Below are 21,614 nucleotides of genomic sequence, written 5' to 3' on the forward strand. Positions count from 1 at the left end.
TTATAAGTTTTTAGCAATAGAATCTCTTATAGCTAGTGCATCAGATGCTCTAGTTGTCCGTGAATTAGAGTGTTCTTCAGCTTCAAAGTTAAAAAATGAATCGTCAGCAAGATCATCCACCTCAAAGTCTAGAATATGTATTTCTAAATATTAAATAATGAACTAAAAAAAGAAAATCTTCTGCAATCTAAAATTACCTTGATCTGAATCTGAACACATATTGTGTATTATACAAGCTGCAATTACGGTTTTGGAAACGGCTTCAACACATAATGTTTCAATACCTTTTAATCTTCGAAATCTACCTTTTAGACTACCAAATGCCTGTTCTATAACAACTCTGCTTGAACTTAATATTGTATTAAATTTTTTTTGGTGTAATTCTAAATGCCCATTGTCACGATAAGGTTTCATTAGGAACTCTGATAATGGATATGCTGAATCCCCTAAGATGAAACAATTTGGTGGAATAACTTCATAATGATTTTGCATCAATTGTTTATGTACGGGGCTGTTGACCCAAACTGCAGCATCATGCGATGATCCAGGATATCCCACAAATACATTAATGAATTTTCCTGAAATGGAAAATGTATTTATAAATGATGCCTAATTTATTTTATGGCTAATATAAATTAACTACTTATTCAATACAATAAGTACCCTCAAAGTCACATATTCCTTGAATAATGACACTGTGATAGTGGTTTCGATTAAGGTAACTATTATCACTTAGTGAACCATTTATGCGTATATGTGAACAATCGACTACACAAAACGCTCCGGGAAATGGCACTTTTCTAAGATTATAAAATCCATTAATGTTTCTTTGGGCTGCCAATTCTGAGGAGTTAAAAAACGAATAAAATATATAGATAAACGTATGATCAATTTATACTTTTACCTGTGGGCCATACAATGTATTTCTCTTCCAAGTTAGAAATCGATGAAATGGTACTTTTAAAGACTCTAAAAGCAGTACTTTCACTAATTCCAAACCGCTCTCCAGTTTGTCTACAAATTAAATAACATACAAGTTATTATGATCTTCAAAATATTTTGCTTACACAGTTAGTGTACATATTCTTTTACATGTAATAATTGAGAACTTAACATATTATCACTAAACTACAATTACAAACGCTATTCATGTGGACATATTCAAAATTAATTTAAAAGCAACATCCGTTAACATAGCTAGAATTAAATTTATTCAACCATTAGAGCCATACTAACCTATAGGTTTCCTTTTCATTAGCCAACATCCATAGAGTTAATATTAAACAAAAAGATTATCCAATAATGGTCTTCCTCTTATTGATTTACTTCTAGGTGGTAATGACATCAAAAGTATCTAAAATATAAAAGGTAATTATTTACACCTGAAAAAAGGGCAGGCACCGCACTACCATAAACAATAAACCATGGACCAACTTACTTCAAATATTTCATGACTCACACGGAAATGATATATAAATTCTGATGGCGTATTTTTTAAAACAACTGAACCAATGTAGGATTTGATTTTGGAACGACTTTCAAAATTACTAACTGCTCTATTGCGTTTAGTTTGTTGGAACCAATTATAAAAACAAATATCATCAAGATCACTTTTTTGAGTAACTTCATCACGATCCAATACCAGTAATTTGCTAGCAATTGCTATAGAACTCGCAATTAATTCCATTTTACCTTTTCGAATATAGAAAGGAATAAGGATAACGTATTTTGTGTTTATAATGTTTATATTTTGTATAATCAAAATAATCATATCAATGATGATACTGTGATAACGTGATATTTAAAATTTGTGTTTTATTTTTCATCACAATCATATTCATCATACCTTCTTATCACATACATCATGCTACAAACATACTTTTAGCGGCGCTGAATTATCGAAGGCACGGTTACTCTACATTATTACTCTATGGGCACACCACACACGATGTGTACGTCATGTGTATGTGTGTGCGTCGACGCGTCGTTGTTATCAATAACTAACACGCTGTAATCGCCATACTTTATTCGTTATTTTCAATTTTGCTTTCTCTTCCTTTCGCCATTCGTGGGTTTTTCGACTTATATCCCCTTCGTGGCATTCTCGTTTCTTGTGATTTCTCGTTGACATTAGTCGATTGAACATGAGTAACGCTCCCGAAAAAGATCAGGCCAGTCTGGAGCAGCAGGTAAGATGATCGACTTTTACCAATTTTCAGTTGAAAGTTTAAATAATTACACATACATTCAGGATAAAATGATATTATGTTTGTATGTAGACAACGAAAGTATGTGTATACGATTTGTCGCTAATTTTTAGTTAGATTTTGTAATAGTCATAGCTGTGATGAAATCTCAATGCTGTGTGTATCGGTCGACAGTTCGTTAAAATAACAGTTATCTGCCAACTAATATTTAATTTTTTTGCCAGTAAAAAATATGTCATCCAGGTTCTTTTTGAATCAATAACACAAACCAAATCTGTATATTATTTTTTGTTTTTTTTAGTTGGCTGCTCCAGACTTGCAAAACACAAATGCAAAAAAACAAGGTAATTTTCTATGTAATTTTTGATCTTTAATGTAGGTACCTAGTTATTAAAATATGCTAAATTTTATAAATTATTGAGCTACAATACTCTATGATGTGACTTTTATTTGTATTTACAATACAAATATTTTAAATAAATTATTTTAGTGCCTTAATAGTTACCATTAACTGATGAATGTTTTATCATATTATTATATTATTATTTTAGTATTTAAAATAACTGTCAATCAGCTAGTTATAAAAGATGTTAGATTCAATTTTAATAATTTATGTACACAGTTTTTGTAAAAGAGTTTGAATTTTAATTTAGTGAACATTTATCAAAATCATCTATAATATGATCCTTAAAATACTTTTAACTCTTTTATTACTTATTCAATAATTACCTTACAGGTATAGTCTCAAAGAAACTAATTTATTTTTATGTTTTGTAATTATAATTTTACCAATCCGAAAAAAATTGAAATAGACAAATTTATTTTCCTAATAATACCTAACCTATTTATAACATTTGTAATTGTATTTGACTAATATTTATTGTTTATATTATTAATCAATTCATTTTTGTTTAATAAAATGTACAAAATTAGTCTAATATACCTAGATTAATTTTATAATCTATAAAATTGATTACATATTTTTAGTTTATATTATATATTTGTATAAATGTATTTATTTTGGTGTTATAATAAGAATATTATAACTAATTTTAATAACAACAGCACACCTTTATTTAAGTTCTAATTACATTATAATTATCATATTGTAGTTATTTCTACATTTTATTTTACCTACTTCATACCTATCTCAATTTTAAAACTTAAATCTATATTGCATTTATTAAATCTTAAGTATTTAATTTTTTTCAACAATTAATGATTTGTTTAGGTAATACTAGTAATAATTAATAATATATTTATTTATATATAGGTTCTACTTCTGTCCTTAAGAATAAGAAAACAGATACTAAAAAAAATGAAAAACCACCAAAACCGCAAAAATCGGTTGAAGAAAATAGTAAGCAACAAGGAAAGTTTGTGGAATTACCAGGAGCTGAAATGGGAAAAGTGGTTGTTAGATTTCCTCCAGAAGCAAGTGGGTTAGTACCTATTTGTTTTATAACATTTATAGTAACAAATTATCTTTAGAACATAAATTAAAATATTGGATTGTTCTTTGCATTATACTTAATATAATGTTAAATTTTTTTTCTTCAGATATTTGCATATTGGACATGCAAAAGCTGCTCTCTTAAATCAACATTACCAATTGGCTTTTAATGGCCGTTTAATAATGCGTTTTGATGACACAAATCCAGCAAAGGAAAAAGAAGATTTTGAGAAGGTAAAAAAATAATATTTCTGATTTGTTTTTTGTCTATTTATAATTTAATGATTTTAAAACAAATAATATAAACCATATTATTGTAAGCTATGAGATTTAACATTTGGGTCATTCTTATTTTAAGGTTATATTAGAAGATGTTGATATGTTGAAAATTAAACCTGATATTTTTACATATACTTCTGATCATTTTGATAAAATGTTAGATATATGTGAGAATGGAATGTTAAAAGAAGGCTTAGCTTATGTGGATGACACTGATGGAGATAAAATTCGTTTGGAACGTGAACAACGGATAGATTCAATAAATCGAAACAACTGTAAGTGTTATGATTTAAATATTATACTTAAAATACAGTTAATAAATGATTTTAAGCACTTAACAGGGTTATGAAGTAAAGTTAATATCTTGGTTACTATAATTTATAGTATAAACTAAAAGTTATGGCTATTTATTTTATTATTTAGACAATATAATAATATAATATCTAATTTATTTTATCAGAGATGTTAGAGTCGATCAACTTCAGTGGTTATTATTGTTTTAATCATTCTTTTAATTTTGTTAAAATAAATAATTAACTATAAGTATTATTTATATTATCTGGACTTTGATTATGTTATGCACTTTTTAAATTTGTTTACTTATATTTCAGCAATCGAGAAGAACCTAGAGTTGTGGAAACAAATGGTTTTAGGTACAGAAATTGGTCAAAAGTGTTGTGTTCGAGCCAAAATTGATATGCAATCGGCAAATGGATGTTTGCGTGACCCTACTATATATCGTTGTAAACCAGAACACCATCCTAGAACTGGTGATAAGTATAAGTAAGGACATAAAAACATAGCATACAAAGCAGTTTTAATGCTGTAAACTATTCGATTCAAATTAGTAAAACTAAAAAAATGTTGATATAAGATTATTTGAAATTCATATTCTTCTAAATTAAAAAAAAAAAATGAGAGAACTAAAATCTATTGATAATTTATTAGTTAGGTTTTGGTAGCTTGTATTTAAATTTTGAAAAACATCTGTTATATTTCATTCCAATTTGAGCTCGCATAACAGATAACATACTAATTAAAATTCATGATGATAATTGTTAAAGTATAGCCCCATTTCACTGTAAATCATTTAATGTCATTAATAACCTTGATATCTAGATATACAGAAATATGATCGGATATGAAATAAAAAATTTGTCTATAGTATGTTGACAAAGTAATTTTTATGATAAAATAATAGTATGACACTCAAGAAGATATTATTTCTACTTATTTGATGTATAATGTATAATTAATTTTATAAATTTAAACATGTGATAAAAACAACTATGTGCCTCCACTTAAATCTGACTTAGTGATAACTCTGTAATTTCAATAAAAATAAAAATAAATTTAATATAATAGGTAATTATATTTTATTTTTATTAATAATTTATTTGAATTAATTTTAGAGTTTATCCAACTTATGACTTCGCTTGTCCTATTGTGGATAGTTTAGAAGGCGTTACTCATTGTTTACGTACCACAGAGTATACTGATCGAGATGCACAATATTATTGGTTTTGTGATGCATTAAAACTCGGAACTCGCAACCATGAAACCCGACCTTATGTGTGGTCATATTCAAGATTAAATATGACTAATACTGTTCTGTCGAAAAGAAAGTTAACTTGGTTTGTTGAACAAGGTCATGTAGATGGATGGTTAGTAAAGTTGATAAATTTATGTACTAATAATTGCATAGTATACAATTAATTTTAATTTGCAAAGTTTACAAATTGAAATTACTGTTGGGTTCTTAATTTTGTTAAATATATAATAATTAATTCTTTTTAAGGGATGATCCACGCATGCCGACTGTTCGTGGTGTATTAAGGAGAGGTATGCAGGTCGAAGCATTGAAACAATTCATTGTGGCCCAAGGCTCTTCCAGAACTGTTACAGCTATGCAGTGGGATAAAATTTGGTCATTGAATCGCGGTATCATTGATTTAATAGCACCAAGGCATACTACTTTATTGTTATCCAATTCAAATAAAGAAAATGCTGTATTATCTTATCCACCTGTTGAAGTTGTGGTAGAAGATGTTAAAAAAGCATATAAAATTGACAATGTCCCTAGACATCCTAAAAATTCCCAACTAGGATTAAAAAATTGTGTCTGGGCAGCACCTAAAATTCTTATAGATTATAGTGATGCAGAGTTATTAGAAGCTGGACGTCATGCGACATTTATAAACTGGGGCAATCTTTTAATAAATCGTATTGAAAGGTAATGATTATTAATTAGAAGTTATAATTTTTCACTTATAGATTACCATTTGTGATTTAAATCTTTTAGGAATCAAGATAATAAAATAGAGAAAATTTATGCAGTGTCTGACCTTGGGAACACTGATTTTAAATCTACCATTAAAGTTACTTGGTTACCTAGTACTGATAATTCAGAATCTGAAGAAGTCTTGCCTATTTTGGTACCAGTTGTTTGTGTTTATTTTGATAATTTAATCAGTAAAGCAGTATTAGCCAAAGATGATGATTTTAAGGATTATTTAAATACAGAAAATAGTCGTTGGGAATTGCAAATGTTAGGTGATTCGGAATTGAAAGATATAAAGAAAGGAGATGTGATTCAATTACAACGTAGAGGTTACTTTATATGTGATTCAACAAACCAGCCATTTAGGTAAGTTTTAGTTTAGGAAAACGTTTGGGCTAAAATATTCATTAAAAATAAATGGTTTTTTAAGCATTCACACTGGGAAAGAAACTCCATTAGTATTGTTTAATATACCTGATGGTCACACAAAAACAACTCCAATAACTACTGTTCCTGTAGCAATTGCCCAAAGTAATGCTAAGGTAATTTAAAACTTATATTGATATAATTAGTTATAGTGTATAAAACATAGTATTTTAACTATTTTTTTTCATTTATGCCTTAGATTTTTGTTGTTGTATGAGTTTTCTCTATTTTTTAAAATTTATATTTTTGTCATATAAATTTATGAATTTTTATTTTTAATGTTTGTTTTTATTAATTAAACATTAAGACAATTATGAAAATATGATTTTTTATTTTAAATTGACTGACTGATGTTGTTGATGATCTGCCATTTACAGTTGGAGGTTGATATTCTTTACCAGTCATTGATTTATAATCATTTTTTAATGTTAATAGAACTTTTACTTGTTCTTCAATATCAGTCTATATAAAAAATATATATAAATATACACATTTGAACTAATTAAACTGAAATTAAAATCCATATTTTTCAAATTTAATTCATAAATAATTTTCATCTAATTTTAGTTAGATGGTAGTATTTTAGTATTTTTGCTTAAGTATTAACTATATTTTAGTTAATAGTCGACTTCGTTTTAATATAAATTGACTACTCATACGAAATTCATCTGTGTTAAATTTGGTTGCCTAATGCTAACATTTAGCATAATACGTGTGAATAATTAATATTTTTTATTTTCTGATTTAGTGAATAGATGATATTTCCAAAGCATTAAATTTACATAGCTGCCCCACCTTGCATTGCTGTTGTTTTAATCATTTAATAATAGTTAGATTTTTTTTAAACGATCCAAATTTGATTTCCTTTTCATTCTGGACCAATAACCAACAAATCATTGAATAGTGTAAATAATAAAATAGTGAAAAGTTTTATACTATTATTATACTACATCAACTATCCAATAAAATACTAATTTTTAATAATAACAAATAAAGGGAACACCGATGAAAAAAATTTGATAATTATTAAAAAACTAATATCATTTTTATTAACATAAGAATCAAAATTAGCCTTAGAGCCTGTTTTACCATGCACTTTTTTATTTATCTTAACTTCTTTTTTTAATACATTCATTAACTATATACATACTTTGGAAGCATTATTGTTTTTCATTAACCGCACTTTATCTCTTTGTTCGATAATTTTCTTTACTATTTCATTAGCAGAAGAATATGGATAATATGGATAGTTGATGTAGTATAATAATAGTATAAAACTTTTCACTATTTTATTATTTACACTATTCAATGATTTGTTGGTTATTGGTCCAGAATGAAAAGGAAATCAAATTTGGATCGTTTAAAAAAAATCTAACTATTATTAAATGATAAAAACAACAGCAATGCAAGGTGGGGCAGCTATGTAAATTTAATGCTTTGGAAATATCATCTATTCACTAAATCAGAAAATAAAAAATATTAATTATTCACACGTATTATGCTAAATGTTAGCATTAGGCAACCAAATTTAACACAGATGAATTTCGTATGAGTAGTCAATTTATATTAAAACGAAATCGACTATTAACTAAAATATAGTTAATACTTAAGCAAAAATACTAAAATTAGATGAAAATTATTTATGAATTAAATTTGAAAAATATGGATTTTAATTTCAGTTTAATTAGTTCAAATGTGTATATTTATATATTTTTTTATATAGACTGATATTGAAGAACAAGTAAAAGTTCTATTAACATTAAAAAATGATTATAAATCAATGACTGGTAAAGAATATCAACCTCCAACTGTAAATGGCAGATCATCAACAACATCAGTCAGTCAATTTAAAATAAAAAATCATATTTTCATAATTGTGTTAATGTTTAATTCATCATGAAAAATTAATAATTCTAGGATAAAAAATCTAAAAAAAAAGACAATATTGCCGTGACCACTTCTAAAACGACTGATAATACGAACACCAAAAAAGTTACCAAATTAGGGTTAGAAGTACCAAAAGTATCAGAAAATCTTGGAGAATGGTATTCTCAAGTCTTAGTTAAAGGCGAGATGATTGAGTATTATGACGTAAGTGGATGTTATGTGATTAGGCCTTGGGCCTATAGAATATGGGAATTAATACAAGAATGGTTTGATGCCCGGATTAAAAGAAAACCTCTTAATGTACGCAATTGCTACTTTCCAATGTTTGTATCACAAAGTGCATTAGAAAGAGAAAAAGAACATATTGCAGATTTTGCACCAGAGGTAAAATTTCAATAACATAAAATATCATTTTTACTGATCTAATGGAATTAATGCCTTGATAGGTTGCTTGGGTTACCAAATCTGGCGAAACAGATTTAGCTGAGCCTATTGCTATAAGACCAACTAGCGAAACAGGAATGTATCCGGCTTTTGCCAAATGGATTCAGTCTTATAGAGATTTGCCTTTGAAACTCAATCAATGGAACAGCGTTGTGGTACGTTATATTTTTTGTCGTTAATTTGTAAAATGTTTAGGAGACATGTTTGAGTATCTAATTAATTTATTTCAGAGGTGGGAATTTAAACATCCACAACCATTCTTGAGAACTAGAGAGTTTTTGTGGCAAGAAGGTCATAATGCATATGCAACTAGAGAAGAAGCAGAACGTGATGTATTAATAATATTAGGTTAGTTAAAAATTATTAAGTTATTTTATTAAGTTGAATAATTATTAATATGTGATTTTTATAGGTTATTATGAATATGTCTACAAGAATATTCTGGCAGTACCAGTTATAAAAGGTAAAAAAACAGAAAAAGAAAAGTTTGCTGGAGGAGAATTCACTACTACTTGTGAAGCATACGTAGCGTCTAGCGGTCGAGCAATTCAAGGCGCCACTTCCCATTACCTGGGTACCAATTTTGCTCATATGTTTGATGTTCATTTTGAACATCCAGATACACATGAAAAAACATTTGTTCATCAGATTTCATTTGGAATGACCACAAGAACAATTGGTGTTATGGTAATGGTTCATGGTGATGATCGTGGGCTTGTCTTACCTCCACGCATAGCGTCTATTCAGGTATAAATTTTTTCCGAAATTTATTATTGCTTTAAAATTAGCTTTTGATTACTACTTAATTAAACAAGTTACAATTTAAATCTAGGTAATTATAGTACCATGTGGTGTAGGCGCTAGTACAGCAAACGAAGTCAAAGAGAATTTGACTAAAACCTGTTTAGATGTATGCAACCGCTTGAAAGGAAATAATTTAATAGATGATGATGATAATAATGACAATAGTGTTGCCCAACATCATAAGTCTTCGACAATAATCAGAGCAGATACAGACTTACGAGATAATTATTCACCTGGATGGAAGTTCAACCATTGGGAGTTAAAGGTATTTATTTAATTTCAAATCATGTGTGATGTAAATAAGGTAATATTGTGAAATCTAATTTTAGGGAGTTCCATTGAGGTTGGAAATTGGACCAAAAGACTTGGATCGAAACCAAATGGTAGCTGTACGGCGAGATAGTGGAGAGAAACTAACTATTTCCTTAGAAGGATGTTCAAAAGATAATGATGGAAATGATAAGATGGTTGTAAGAATAACTGAATTATTGAATCAAATACAGCAAGATATGTACGCTAAAGCAGAAAAGGAATTGAAAGAAAATGTTGTAATATGTCGTAAATGGTCTGAATGTGCTGCACATTTAGCAGCAAAACGTTTATTATTGATTCCGTTCTGTGGACGTCCTAACTGCGAGGATAACATCAAACGTGATACCACATTGTATGAAAATGCATTTATATGAGTTAATGAGTTTGAGATTTACTATAATTTTATCTTTTTATACTAAATATTTTATAGGGATGATGGTACCGCAGAAGTTGGAGCTTCAACAATGGGAGCAAAATCATTATGCGTACCATTTGAACAACCTAAGGGAGATGAACAATTAAAATCCAATGATCAATGTATACATCCAGAATGCGGACTAACAGCTGGGTCATTTACACTATTTGGACGCAGTTATTAAACTAAAATGTTTGCTAGTTTTTACCTAATAAAACTATGATGTGCATTTTATTTTAACTTTTGTGTAAAAATTACAACTCCTCTTTTTGATGTTTATCTATAAATACAATACCATAATTTACAAATTGTTTTTGTTTAATCATAATATCCATGTGCCTATTACATTTTTGCAACCTACTGTATAATAGAACTGACTGTTTCGATAACAGGTAGATGGAATTACATTTGCTCTTTCAAAGCCTTAATCCAACATAATATACTAATTAATTAAATAAGCAAATATTTCCTATTATTATTTCATAAAATAACCCATTACAATTTGATGATTTTTTTTTCACTTTATGAAATGTAGAATGTAGTATAGATTAATTTTTTACCTATATACGTTTTTAAATAAGATATTCAAAATCTTTTGGTATTTTGTGCCATCATTAAACTTGAAAGTTTTCATAATATATTTTTAATTTCTTTTTTGACTTAAGCATATCATTTTTATTTTACTTAAACACTGTCAACAAGATTTTATATACATTTATATCGCAATTAAAAAAAAAGAATTGTAAATATATTTTTGTTCAAAATTCAAAGATTTTAATTTGAATACGAGGTATGGGATTTGTTTTGATAAAAGTTTTTGGTAGAATTTTATAGAAATTGTCTAGCATATCAAAATTACATAGACAATATATTTTTTTTAAATGTTGGCAAAATTCATTTTAAGTTACAAAAATTTGTAAAACTGTTTATTTTTATATCCAAAATATCTTTCAAGATTCCATACCAATAAACAAAATGAGCTTACTTAAAGATCATATATATTAATATATTTTTTATAAGCTTTTTAATTTTTTATTGTTATTTATAATGTTATGGGCTACGAGATATCAAGGCTAAGTTAGTATGACCATGGCACGTGTCAGGATAGTAGATGCACCAATCATTGCCATAAGAATGCATTTATGAGTGTGGTCATTTAGTCATATGAAAATGTATTTTCATATTGCAATTATAATAATTATACTGTGGTATTGTAGTATATTATCAAATATAGATACTCATTTGTAATAACAACTACAAGGACACCTGGTTTGACCTAGAAGACTACGGACTACGGTTCGATATAAACAAGAGTGGCACCACATATAAGGGAGCCTGTAGACCAGGAACGGCAGATGTACCATAGCCACAGAGACCTGGAGCACCTTCACGACACTCCGTCACTTTATATTAGTTATATGTATTTCATTTATACACAATAAACGCATTATTTGTTCTTAAGTTGTAATTTTCATTTAAAATACCACTTTGGATTCAATTTCTGATATTGGCACACAACAATAAACAAATATTTGTAAATACTTGATCTTTTTTTTGCTCGTGGTATAATTTTCAAAGTATTTTACTTCTTTTTGATTATTTTGTAGTTGGAAATTTCTAAAATGTTTAATTTTTGTAGCTTATGATTGAAAATTTAAAACAATGTTTTTCATAAATAATTCATATATTTAATAAAAAATACTGGCTGTTTTTTAAAATTTTAAAATAAGGTATTTTAAAATTACATGTTATATAAATGTATTATGTATAATACATAGTAAGTTATTGATAATAAGTGTAATGTTAAAGATATAATCGAGTACTCCCATTTGTGCATACACAATATTTTGTTAATTATACAACTAATTAGGATGTAGTTTGAAGTTTGAATGACTAGAAAAATCACATGAGCAACGTGTTGTTGCCATTGTAACGCTTTTGTATTGGAGGAAGACCAAAATTGCTGTCAAATACTATTATTTCATATTATTATATTTCTGTATCAGTGCAATCAACCTGTTAGATATTTTAAAGTATTCCAATCCAGATGATAGACAAATAGACAATAAGAATTTAACATTAACTTTCTTCCCAATAAAATAAAATATTAAATTATAATCTATTATTATACAAAAAAGATTTCTACCAGGCATTTCTTTACAAACATAAAAAACAACAAAAGTAATAAATTATTAGTTAGTCAACACAAAAATCAAAAACAAACAATTCATTATTTAACAAATCTTCAATATATTTACAACTTATACCTATTTGAATAAATTCAAAAATAAATAAATAGGTAAATAAACAATATACAGTAGAAGCCGCTTGTTAGGAACATTTTTGAACCGAGATGAAATGTGTCAATTAATCAATTATTTCTAATAAATGATTGGTTTTAAATTTTAATTACTATAAACAAATGTATAACTTGATTAATTAATTGTTTTATGTTGTATAAAATGATATCTGTTTCGTAAAAATAATATTTCTCAAAACCAAAACACGTATCCCCTTAACACAACCACTCCAAAGCTAAACTTACTAAAACTGTTTCCAACTGGAGATTGCAATGGTAAAGTTAGTAGTTGTATTTATCACTGTAACTTAAATACCCTAGTATAGTAACAATATTAGATAATCATCACCTTAAAGACGTTTTATAGAAATAATAAAATATAACCAAAATCATAAAAATAAAATTATGAAAACTCTTTTATGATACTTATAATTTTATTTTATCCAGATACTTCTTAATATTATGGAAAAATTGAACTAAAAATATTGATTTATTATTAATATACAATTGTATAAGTAATTAAAATGCTGAAGACACTTGTTTACATTTAAAACAAAAAATATTTATTTATCTTAAAACATACTTATTTGCATATTTTTATTTTCCCTTACCTAAACAATTAACACGAGCTTATTGCTAGTTATTTTATAGTTCTTTATTCATGAGTTTTTAAATAAATTATATGTATTAAATTATTTAAAGACATTTAAACAGGTATTATGAACGTGGTAAAAGCTAAAAAGATATTGTATTTGCTGTAATTTATTAATATTATAAGAGTCTATAATGATAACATTAATGCAATTTGCGCGGAAATTTAAATGGATTAATCAAAAGTCTCAACTCGCTTATAAGTACCGAGACCGTCCACAGAGGATTGAAATAGGTTTGACATCATTATAGAATTGATTTTAGCTGCAGAAATACTGACTTGATGTCTTGTAGACTGATCATCATTCTGAATTTTGGGTTCATCAAAATGTTACTCTTTTGTTTAAACAACAAAGACAATTGATCTCTACCAAACAAATACAATTTAATAATTTTTATCAATCACTATTAGATAAATAAAGGAAAAGGAGTAGCAGCAACACATACTTATTTGCTTTTCATAGTGTAATTTTAAATTGATTGGTTAAAACTCTCCGGCACGATGGGATACACGTAATCCCACCAAAAAAATAATTCATCTGACACGGCGAGACAAATAGCATACCACCTATAATCTATTTTTATTCTATTTTTCAGTCGTCTGTTGGGTTAATTTAAGATATTTAATATGTTCCCCATTATATATAGCTAATGCATATAAATTCTTAGAAAGCTAGTAATCTAGCATTATTAAAGATAATTTAATTAATTTTTTCAAATTATTATTTTTAAATACTTAATTCTTAAAATCCAATGTTTAGTTTTCTCCTTATTGAATCAGTTGGTTTGTTTGATTATTATTTCATTGAACTCCAAATATAATATAGTTTATTTTGGTTTTGGTTTTAATTAGCTATTCTAAGTATATGGCCTAATATTTGTGTAAAAGTGAGCATCCATTATAATATAATAATGTAATAAATTGATTAGATAATAATTATAGTCACTATTATTATGTGTGTAGTTTGAAAATATATCACAAATATTAACATTATTATGAAAAACATTTTAGTTGTAATAATAACTTAATTATTAAATATTACCACAAAACATACGTCCTTTATATTCCAAAAGTAGTAAGTACTATACATATTGAAATCATATACCTTTAAAAACTTATTGACAAAAAATATAGATAGTGACACTCAATACTCAAATATAAAACGTTTATTTAAATTTTAATTGTATTAATTTAAAAATAATAATTAATTTTATATCGTTTCCTAAAAACATCTTAGATAAATTATTTTTATTTAATGAAAATTATCGACTTATTTATGTTTCACACATATGACTGACTTAATGCACATTCTATCTTTATAAATAAAAATTTTTTTTAAAATATTGTTTATTACAACTAATAGAGAGGGAGATTTCACAATATACATTATATCAGAATAACTAAGTAGGTAGGTTATTAATGTAGTATAAGCTTATAAAGAAATTGATAACTAACTTATTATTTATTACCATTAAAAATTGTAATATGACACTTAGTATCGAGCAAAGGATCTCTTCTGTTAGGTTTTGGCAGAAGTGTAAACATTTTTAAAATTAACTTTTATTTTGAACGTGTTAAATTATTAAATTTTATGTGTATTTAATGTATACTATTTATTTTGAAACAGAAGTAATCTACAAAAACATTACGCCGACGAATAGTTTCTACTGCACCTGCCATTTTGGTACTGATGAGTAAGTTAAAAAAAGTTCAGAATACACGGCCCACAATGAGCTAAAAAATTCCTATTATTAAATTAATAATATCTTATGTAGGTTATTTGTACCTTTGTTTATTTATCGCTATAAACGTGATTATAAGTTATGATAAACCTCATATTTCTAACCAAACATGGGAAAGTGATAAACTATTTTTACCATAACCATATTTGATCTATATATATATCCTGTTGGGACATCAGGTACTTCTTAACGGCGAAGTGGTCTTACGTCGAAATGATTTTACGGCCAAGTGACGACGGCTAAACGGCGACGACCATTTGACCGTGTTCGATTGCAAGGCCGAACAGTAGCGCGCTCAAGCGTGTTAAAATGTATTAGGTGTGCACGTTGGGCCATTACCAAGACAAAGGGTCCAATGCACACGGCCGTTTTCCGTAACCGGAGTGGACTTCGCTGGTTTGTTGACAATTTGCAGTGGTATACCGCGGGTAGTCGACATAGGATAACTGTATTTATATGTTTTGTGTTTCGGGCTATTAATTTAGAAATGGTATAAGATTTGACTAGCAATTCATTTATAGCATCTCTACGTCGATTTCTGTCCCGATGAGGACGTTATACTACTATTTATAGCGATAATGGTACGAACTCTGTCGGTGCACAAAGAGAGTTAAAATCTAAAATCGTATGTAACTACCGCAGGTCTTGAAATGACACTAGAGGGAATAGAATGGCGCTTTAACCCCCCGGCAGCGCCACATTTTGACGGCTTATGGGAAAGGGCTCTGAAAAGTGCTAAGCATCATTTTACCCGAATGATAGAGAAAGCCAAATTGACCCTAAGTGAGTTGAATATGTTGCTGTGTCAGATCGTAGCTTGTCTTAACTCTTGGTTCATAAATCCTATGAGTAGTGATTCTTCCGACGTGGACGCATTTACACCGGCTCATTTTCTTATTGGGGGAACGATGACTCTTCCTCCTAAACCGGACTTGTCAAACGAAAATATTGGTCATCTACGAAGGTGGACATTTATGTACAATTGTTGGTGCAGACGTTTTGGCGTAGATGGTAATTGGAATATTTGCCACAATTTCAACTAAGAGGGAAGTGGATTGCGAAAACCACACCACTGAAAATCGACAATATTGTGATAATAAAGGACGAATGTATGCTGCCAACGTGATAGAAATTAGGTATAGTTACCAAGTTAAGGACAGAGTGATAGGAAATTTTAAACGGAGCCGAAATAAAGAGACCTACCGTAAAGCTATGCGTATTGCCTACATAAGAGGATATACTAGTATAACTGATGAAAATAAAGATTTTCAACGGGGGGGGGGGGAATATTTGCGCCCAGAGATAGGGATGTGTATCTTCTTCTTCAACCGCCCACCTAGTCTGCAGTCTACAACATAGGTCAACGGCCTATATTTGTCACCGGCCGACACACACGCGTGTCGTCCGTTATTTTTGTTTATTTTTTTTATGTATCTGTAAATATTATTCTTATAATATGTCAATGTCATCTGTGTTTAATTATTATATTGTCGCTGTGAATTATTATATAACATGTTAAAATTACTTACCGACGCGCTAACGGCCGTCGTCAAATTACCGGTTGTATTATATTTCATTACCCCAAAGGCATGAGCTTTTATATTATAATAAAAGTTAAGTTCTCTCTCCAGCGTTGTCGCAATAACGTCTCTTATGTGCGCTAATTGCTGTCGTGCAATTTATATATTTAAATTTGTATTTTGAGTGCACAACTCGTCATATTTTTAATATACAGTTTGAGGGCGCGAATCGCTACTTTTTTAATATTTTATTTTGCGTGGGTTATTTTACTATAATTTTTCCAGCGTTTCAACAGCTACCTACCTATTTTATAATTGTCCACTAGTTTTAAGTATCTACACACACACAAATATACACACATTAACACAAATCACCACACACTATCACTCTCCCACTCTCTGATCTGAACCCCGTCCACTTCCTACACACACGTATCATCTATATATATATATATATATAACTGATTCCATGCACTTCGTTTTTCGTTAAATATACTAACTCTATATGACTCAAACTTTGTTCAATTCGTTATTTAATATTCGGTGGATGATATTCTAAATTTATCTTAAGTTTTCTGTTGCCTGGAATAAAAATTCTGATTCACAGCAGTATATTATCAGGTAAGCAATCTACCTGCGGTAGATCGCGGGCCTAGTGCTGTTTGTACATAAGTGTATGATTTAACTCTAATAAAGTATCAAAGTTATACCAAGTTTGACATAATACGGTGGATTAATATAATCAATTAATACATAATCCTAACCTTGCCTTAACGTACTTTAATCCGATGAATAAAAAGTACCAAATTTAACCCTTTTAAAATTAGCCTATCTTCTTCCCACAGATCATTCAACATTTCAATCATTTCACAACATTCATTTATATATAATATAGCTGATCCTGTGTACTTCGTGGCCCGAAAAAATCACAAAAAAATTATGATTGTTCAACTCCTTTTAAGTGTAACGCACTGCAGTAAGTGCAATTCAGCCATGGGAGCCAAATAACAAATAGCAAAACACCGAACATTAATTTTTTTAATTAATTCTAATTTATTCCTCAAAATTATTTATATTATTAATTAATTACAACAGTAACATAAACAAATAATATCAATTTCTTAATGCTATAGCGTGAACAATATTTTTTGTAAGCCCATCTTTAGCTAACACAAACAAACTGGATGGTTTACCCACTCGAGAGCATGCCACGTATAATTGTCCGTGTGAAAAACATGGTGTACTCAAATCTAAGTCACAAACAGACATCGTTTGGCCTTGGGACTTATTGATAGTCATTGCAAATGCAAATCTAATCGGAAATTGATTACGTTTAAATTGAATTGGCAAATTTTTAGGTATAATAGAGTTCGTGGTATTAATATATTTTCACCTCTGAACTTGCCATTTAAAATGCTGGCTTTGATAACGTTTTTCATTAATTTTTTAATGACTATTCGTGTACCGTTGTACAGTCGTGGCGGGTTCAAATGGTGTAGTAAAATAATCGGAAATCCAAACTTCAATTGAAAATTATGCGGTGGCATGACAGGCAAATCTAGTGAGTTCAAAATCTCTGTTGGAAAATGTACAGCTTCGCTTGCATCGCAAACTGTATCAATAGATTTGTATGATACTATGTTCCCTGGCAACAACTGTTGTATCTTCAGTTTAAAATCGTCAACGTCCACATTTTTTAGCGCTAAAATTGCATTACAATTACATTTTTTTCAATGTAATTTGAAAACATGAATTGAATGTTCTAATTGACTTCAGGAACACGTTGGAATCTGGATCTGTGCCGATAAGTAAACCGTTCAATGGTTCAGGTGGTGTTTCAACTTTAGGTAGTTGCATCTTTCCTGACGCGCAACACATGCCGACTGGCTCATTTTTGAATTTAAGAGCATGGCAGTGCGGGCATTCCTTGTCCATTCGATAACCATAGTAACAACTTTTTATTATTATTATTTATTGTCCCCATTTTTGTAACATTTTTCGCCCATATAATATAATGTAATGACATCACTGTACAGCAAGGAATAAACTATATTAAAGTCTCTATTGGTTATGATTGAATATAATAGTTATTATTATTCACCGCATTATGGTTCTGTAGGCTACGAAGGACGGACCGACCGACATTTTAAGTGAACCTTCGTAAAAGTCGGAACGCTGCTTAATTTTTATCTATCGATGTATTGTCGAATAATGCCTGCATTTTAATAGTAAACAGTACTAATAATAAGTTAATTTTAATTTAATTTTTATAATTTTTAAATTTTTATTCGTTTCTTTTAATTATTAAAAATTATCACAATGAAAAGGAAAATTAATTTAAGTCGTTCATCGAATATAATAAAACGTCAAAGTTTACTCAGATTAAGTAAAATTAACAATACCCACGATTTTCCTATTGACGAAAATTTAGTTGAACCACGACGCGTTCCATGGCGTTGCCGTGAAATGTCGGCATTTACTTATGATAAATTAATAGATTATAAAAATGATTCTCACGTTATCATAGGAAGTATGCATTTAAAATGTAATTATTGTCGTGCATTGAAATGGTCCAAAGAGTCTGCAAGTTTTTGCTGTTCAGAAGGAAAAGTCATTTTTGAAGACATTGCTAATCCACCTGAACCATTAAAAAGTCTTTTACATTTTTCTCATGAAAATTCAAAACATTTTTTTGAGATGATACCTACGTGTTTATAATTCGGCTTTCCAAATGACATCGTTTGGTGCAACAGAAATTAGACATGAAAATGTCATGCCAACATTTAAAGTTCAAGGTCAATTCTATCATTTAACTGGTTTTTTATTACCCACCAGTACAGAAGAACAAAAGTTTTTACAGATATATTTTATGGGTGACTCAGAGAATGAAGTGAAAAGGCGTTTGTCTATTGCTCCCAATACAAATAAACAAATAATATATGATTTGCAATATATGTTGCATAGAAATAATTCGTACATTCGTAGTATAAGTTTTTTGAGAATCAAAATAGTAAATGAAAATGTCTTAGTGAATCATATTATAGAATTGGCATTCTTAACGGGCAACGAGGTGCACGGGATCAGCTAGTATACATATATATATATATATAATATATATATATATATCTAATATTATATAAATGTGAAATTTAAAACCTTAGAGTGATATGTTCTCAGAAACTACTGACGATCGTTGTGATTTTTTTAGATTCTGAACGAAGTGATGAATGTATTGATTTTACAATGATGTGTGTTTTTTTTTTGTGTCTGTGTACAGCATAACTAGTCGAAATAATGCTCCAATTTTAAACAATGGGGGTGGTTTCCGATGTAAAAGTGAATATCCTTGGTGCATTATAGAGGTAAAAAGTTAACATTTTCCAACAGTTTTCAAAAAAATCGAGAAAAACAAAAAAAAATAACGGAAAAACGGCAATTTTTACGCAAAACCAGTTTTCGACCAAATCGATTTTTTTTTATGTTTGTAATTCAAAAACTAATCACTGAAAATACTTGAAATTGACACCAAATGTTAATGTCAGTAGTATCCATATATAGTTAAATTTTCAAAAAATTTTGACTTTTTTTGAGTTATTTATAGACCACTGAAATTTTCGATTTTTTTGAGAAATTTTTTTAAAGTGTCGATAAAAAATTTTTGGATGACCAAAAAGTTTTGAAAATTTAATACAAGGTTCCTTATGAGTTGTTTTTAATGTAGCTAAAAAAATTAAAAATCGTTAGTCACAATTTTTTTTTATAAGCGTTTTTAGTTCAAATTTTTACGAAATCTGTCGAAAACGCGAAAATTTGCAAGTAATTTTGAAGTTGAAAAATCATAAAATTTTTTTCTTTTATAACCAAGTTTTGAAAATTTGGTACAAGGTTCTCCATACATTTTTCTTCAAATATCTGTAAAAAAAACTCTACCGGATTCAGACAAAAAATTTTTATGAGTGTTTGAAATTTAAATTTTTACAAAAACCGCGTTAAATAACAGTTTAGCCTCAAACGATTATTGATATTTGTTATTATTCAAAAAGTATAAGTCGTAGATACTTGAAAATTTTACCAGTTATTAAGATTCTCGTTTTCTTTACGTGATATAATTTTCAAAATATTTTGACTTTTTTTGAGCTATTTATAGACAACTGATATTTTCAATTTTTCTGAAAATTGTTTTTTTATGTGTCGATAAAATCTTTTTGGCCCTATCAAAATACTTGAAAATTTAATGCAAAGTTCCTCATAAGTTATTATTATAGTGATTAAAAAATTATAAGAATACATAGGCACAATTTTTTTTTATTAGCATTTGAAGTTCAAATTTTGACGAAAATTCGTTAAAATTATGAATATTTGCAAATTATTTTGTAGGTATAATTCATAAAAATGTTTGTATAGGTAGCTAAGAGTTGAAAATTTAATACAAGATTTTTCATAAGTTTAGCTTACAATAATTATAAAAGAACTTAAATTTTGGTGTATTCAGGCCATTAAAACATAAACCACCTTTTTCACCAACCACTAGAAATTATATCCTAGGCTGACAAATCATCTTCGTTCAGAATCGTTTTTCGTATACAATGATAACTATCATTGGATTCAAATTTAACACTCCTAATATATATAATAATGATCCATACGGCACCTAATGTACAGCAGAGCGGTACTCACTTGCCCGCTTTTTTTAAATTGAAGAGCTCATTGTGGAGAAGGTTTATGGCATTTGATCGATCCTCTAACTTTAAAAACAAAGGAGTTACCAATTATCATAAATAATAACCTGTTACGTAAACTATTATTATTATTATTTAATTTTCGGTAACCACCATAGTAACAATTTTTTATAATTATTATTTATTGTCCCCGCTTTTGTAACATTTTTCACTG

At 28.5% G+C, this 21,614-nt stretch overlaps 5 protein-coding genes and 1 long non-coding RNA gene across 6 annotated transcripts; 2 read left to right on the forward strand and 4 right to left on the reverse strand.

Annotated features, from left to right (window-relative positions):
- On the reverse strand, nucleotides 1-1,462 carry LOC114119430 (putative nuclease HARBI1). The gene is made up of 5 exons (XM_050207029.1): nucleotides 1,237-1,462; nucleotides 905-1,014; nucleotides 664-843; nucleotides 198-578; nucleotides 1-128 (listed from the first exon to the last, which is right to left on the reverse strand). Exons 1-5 carry the CDS (start codon nucleotides 1,263-1,265, stop codon nucleotides 1-3), a joined length of 828 nt encoding a protein of 275 aa, XP_050062986.1. The 5' UTR covers nucleotides 1,266-1,462.
- On the reverse strand, nucleotides 1,133-1,687 carry LOC126552192 (uncharacterized). The gene is made up of 2 exons (XM_050206876.1): nucleotides 1,439-1,687; nucleotides 1,133-1,354 (listed from the first exon to the last, which is right to left on the reverse strand). Exons 1-2 carry the CDS (start codon nucleotides 1,685-1,687, stop codon nucleotides 1,280-1,282), a joined length of 324 nt encoding a protein of 107 aa, XP_050062833.1. The 3' UTR covers nucleotides 1,133-1,279.
- A 335-nt stretch (nucleotides 1,688-2,022) lies between these two features.
- LOC114123043 (bifunctional glutamate/proline--tRNA ligase) lies at nucleotides 2,023-10,816 on the forward strand. Its single transcript, XM_050205979.1, has 17 exons — nucleotides 2,023-2,189; nucleotides 2,509-2,551; nucleotides 3,481-3,649; nucleotides 3,768-3,894; nucleotides 4,019-4,214; nucleotides 4,551-4,722; nucleotides 5,352-5,603; nucleotides 5,738-6,172; nucleotides 6,242-6,586; nucleotides 6,651-6,762; nucleotides 8,564-8,917; nucleotides 8,980-9,132; nucleotides 9,208-9,325; nucleotides 9,390-9,724; nucleotides 9,810-10,046; nucleotides 10,111-10,445; nucleotides 10,524-10,816. The coding sequence occupies exons 1-17, from the start codon at nucleotides 2,145-2,147 to the stop codon at nucleotides 10,690-10,692; spliced, it is 3,597 nt and encodes a 1,198-aa protein (XP_050061936.1). The 5' UTR covers nucleotides 2,023-2,144; the 3' UTR covers nucleotides 10,693-10,816.
- On the reverse strand, nucleotides 6,994-8,356 carry LOC126551790 (uncharacterized). Its single transcript, XR_007605675.1, has 2 exons — nucleotides 7,797-8,356; nucleotides 6,994-7,108 (listed from the first exon to the last, which is right to left on the reverse strand). It is a non-coding gene; the product is annotated as an uncharacterized LOC126551790 (long non-coding RNA).
- Nucleotides 10,817-15,851: 5,035 nt separating the features above from the next.
- Nucleotides 15,852-16,244, forward strand: LOC114124451 (uncharacterized). Its single transcript, XM_027987703.2, has one exon. The coding sequence runs from the start codon at nucleotides 15,852-15,854 to the stop codon at nucleotides 16,242-16,244; it is 393 nt and encodes a 130-aa protein (XP_027843504.2).
- Nucleotides 16,245-17,834: 1,590 nt separating this feature from the next.
- LOC114124439 (uncharacterized) lies at nucleotides 17,835-18,656 on the reverse strand. The gene is made up of 2 exons (XM_027987692.2): nucleotides 18,445-18,656; nucleotides 17,835-18,033 (listed from the first exon to the last, which is right to left on the reverse strand). The coding sequence occupies exons 1-2, from the start codon at nucleotides 18,654-18,656 to the stop codon at nucleotides 17,835-17,837; spliced, it is 411 nt and encodes a 136-aa protein (XP_027843493.2).
- Between the last annotated feature and the right edge of the window lie 2,958 nt (nucleotides 18,657-21,614).

Source organism: Aphis gossypii, chromosome X, assembly GCF_020184175.1.
Source record: "Aphis gossypii isolate Hap1 chromosome X, ASM2018417v2, whole genome shotgun sequence".
NCBI classification, from domain to species: domain Eukaryota; kingdom Metazoa; phylum Arthropoda; class Insecta; order Hemiptera; family Aphididae; genus Aphis; species Aphis gossypii.

What these genes read in the sequence shown, in the direction of transcription:
- LOC114124451 (XM_027987703.2), top strand. Translation starts at nt 15,852, where the DNA reads ATGACACTAGAGGGAATAGAATGGCGCTTTAACCCCCCGGCAGCGCCA.
- LOC114119430 (XM_050207029.1), bottom strand. Translation starts at nt 1,265, where the DNA reads ATGTTGGCTAATGAAAAGGAAACCTATAG. An exon ending in ATACATTGTATGGCCCACAG is followed by an intron (nt 844 to 904) that starts GTAAAAGTATAA and finishes TTAACTCCTCAG; the next exon opens with AATTGGCAGCCCAAAGAAAC. An exon ending in GTGTTCAGATTCAGATCAAG is followed by an intron (nt 129 to 197) that starts GTAATTTTAGAT and finishes TACATATTCTAG; the next exon opens with ACTTTGAGGTGGATGATCTT.
- LOC126552192 (XM_050206876.1), bottom strand. Translation starts at nt 1,687, where the DNA reads ATGGAATTAATTGCGAGTTCTATAGCAATTGCTAGCAAATTACTGGTA. An exon ending in TGAGTCATGAAATATTTGAA is followed by an intron (nt 1,355 to 1,438) that starts GTAAGTTGGTCC and finishes TTTATATTTTAG; the next exon opens with ATACTTTTGATGTCATTACC.
- LOC114123043 (XM_050205979.1), top strand. Translation starts at nt 2,145, where the DNA reads ATGAGTAACGCTCCCGAAAAAGATCAGGCCAGTCTGGAGCAGCAG. An exon ending in ATCAATGGAACAGCGTTGTG is followed by an intron (nt 9,133 to 9,207) that starts GTACGTTATATT and finishes AATTTATTTCAG; the next exon opens with AGGTGGGAATTTAAACATCC. An exon ending in ATCAAACGTGATACCACATT is followed by an intron (nt 10,446 to 10,523) that starts GTATGAAAATGC and finishes AATATTTTATAG; the next exon opens with GGATGATGGTACCGCAGAAG.
- LOC114124439 (XM_027987692.2), bottom strand. Translation starts at nt 18,656, where the DNA reads ATGGACAAGGAATGCCCGCACTGCCATGCTCTTAAATTCAAAAATGAG. An exon ending in CAAATTACATTGAAAAAAAT is followed by an intron (nt 18,034 to 18,444) that starts GTAATTGTAATG and finishes ATTTCCGATTAG; the next exon opens with ATTTGCATTTGCAATGACTA.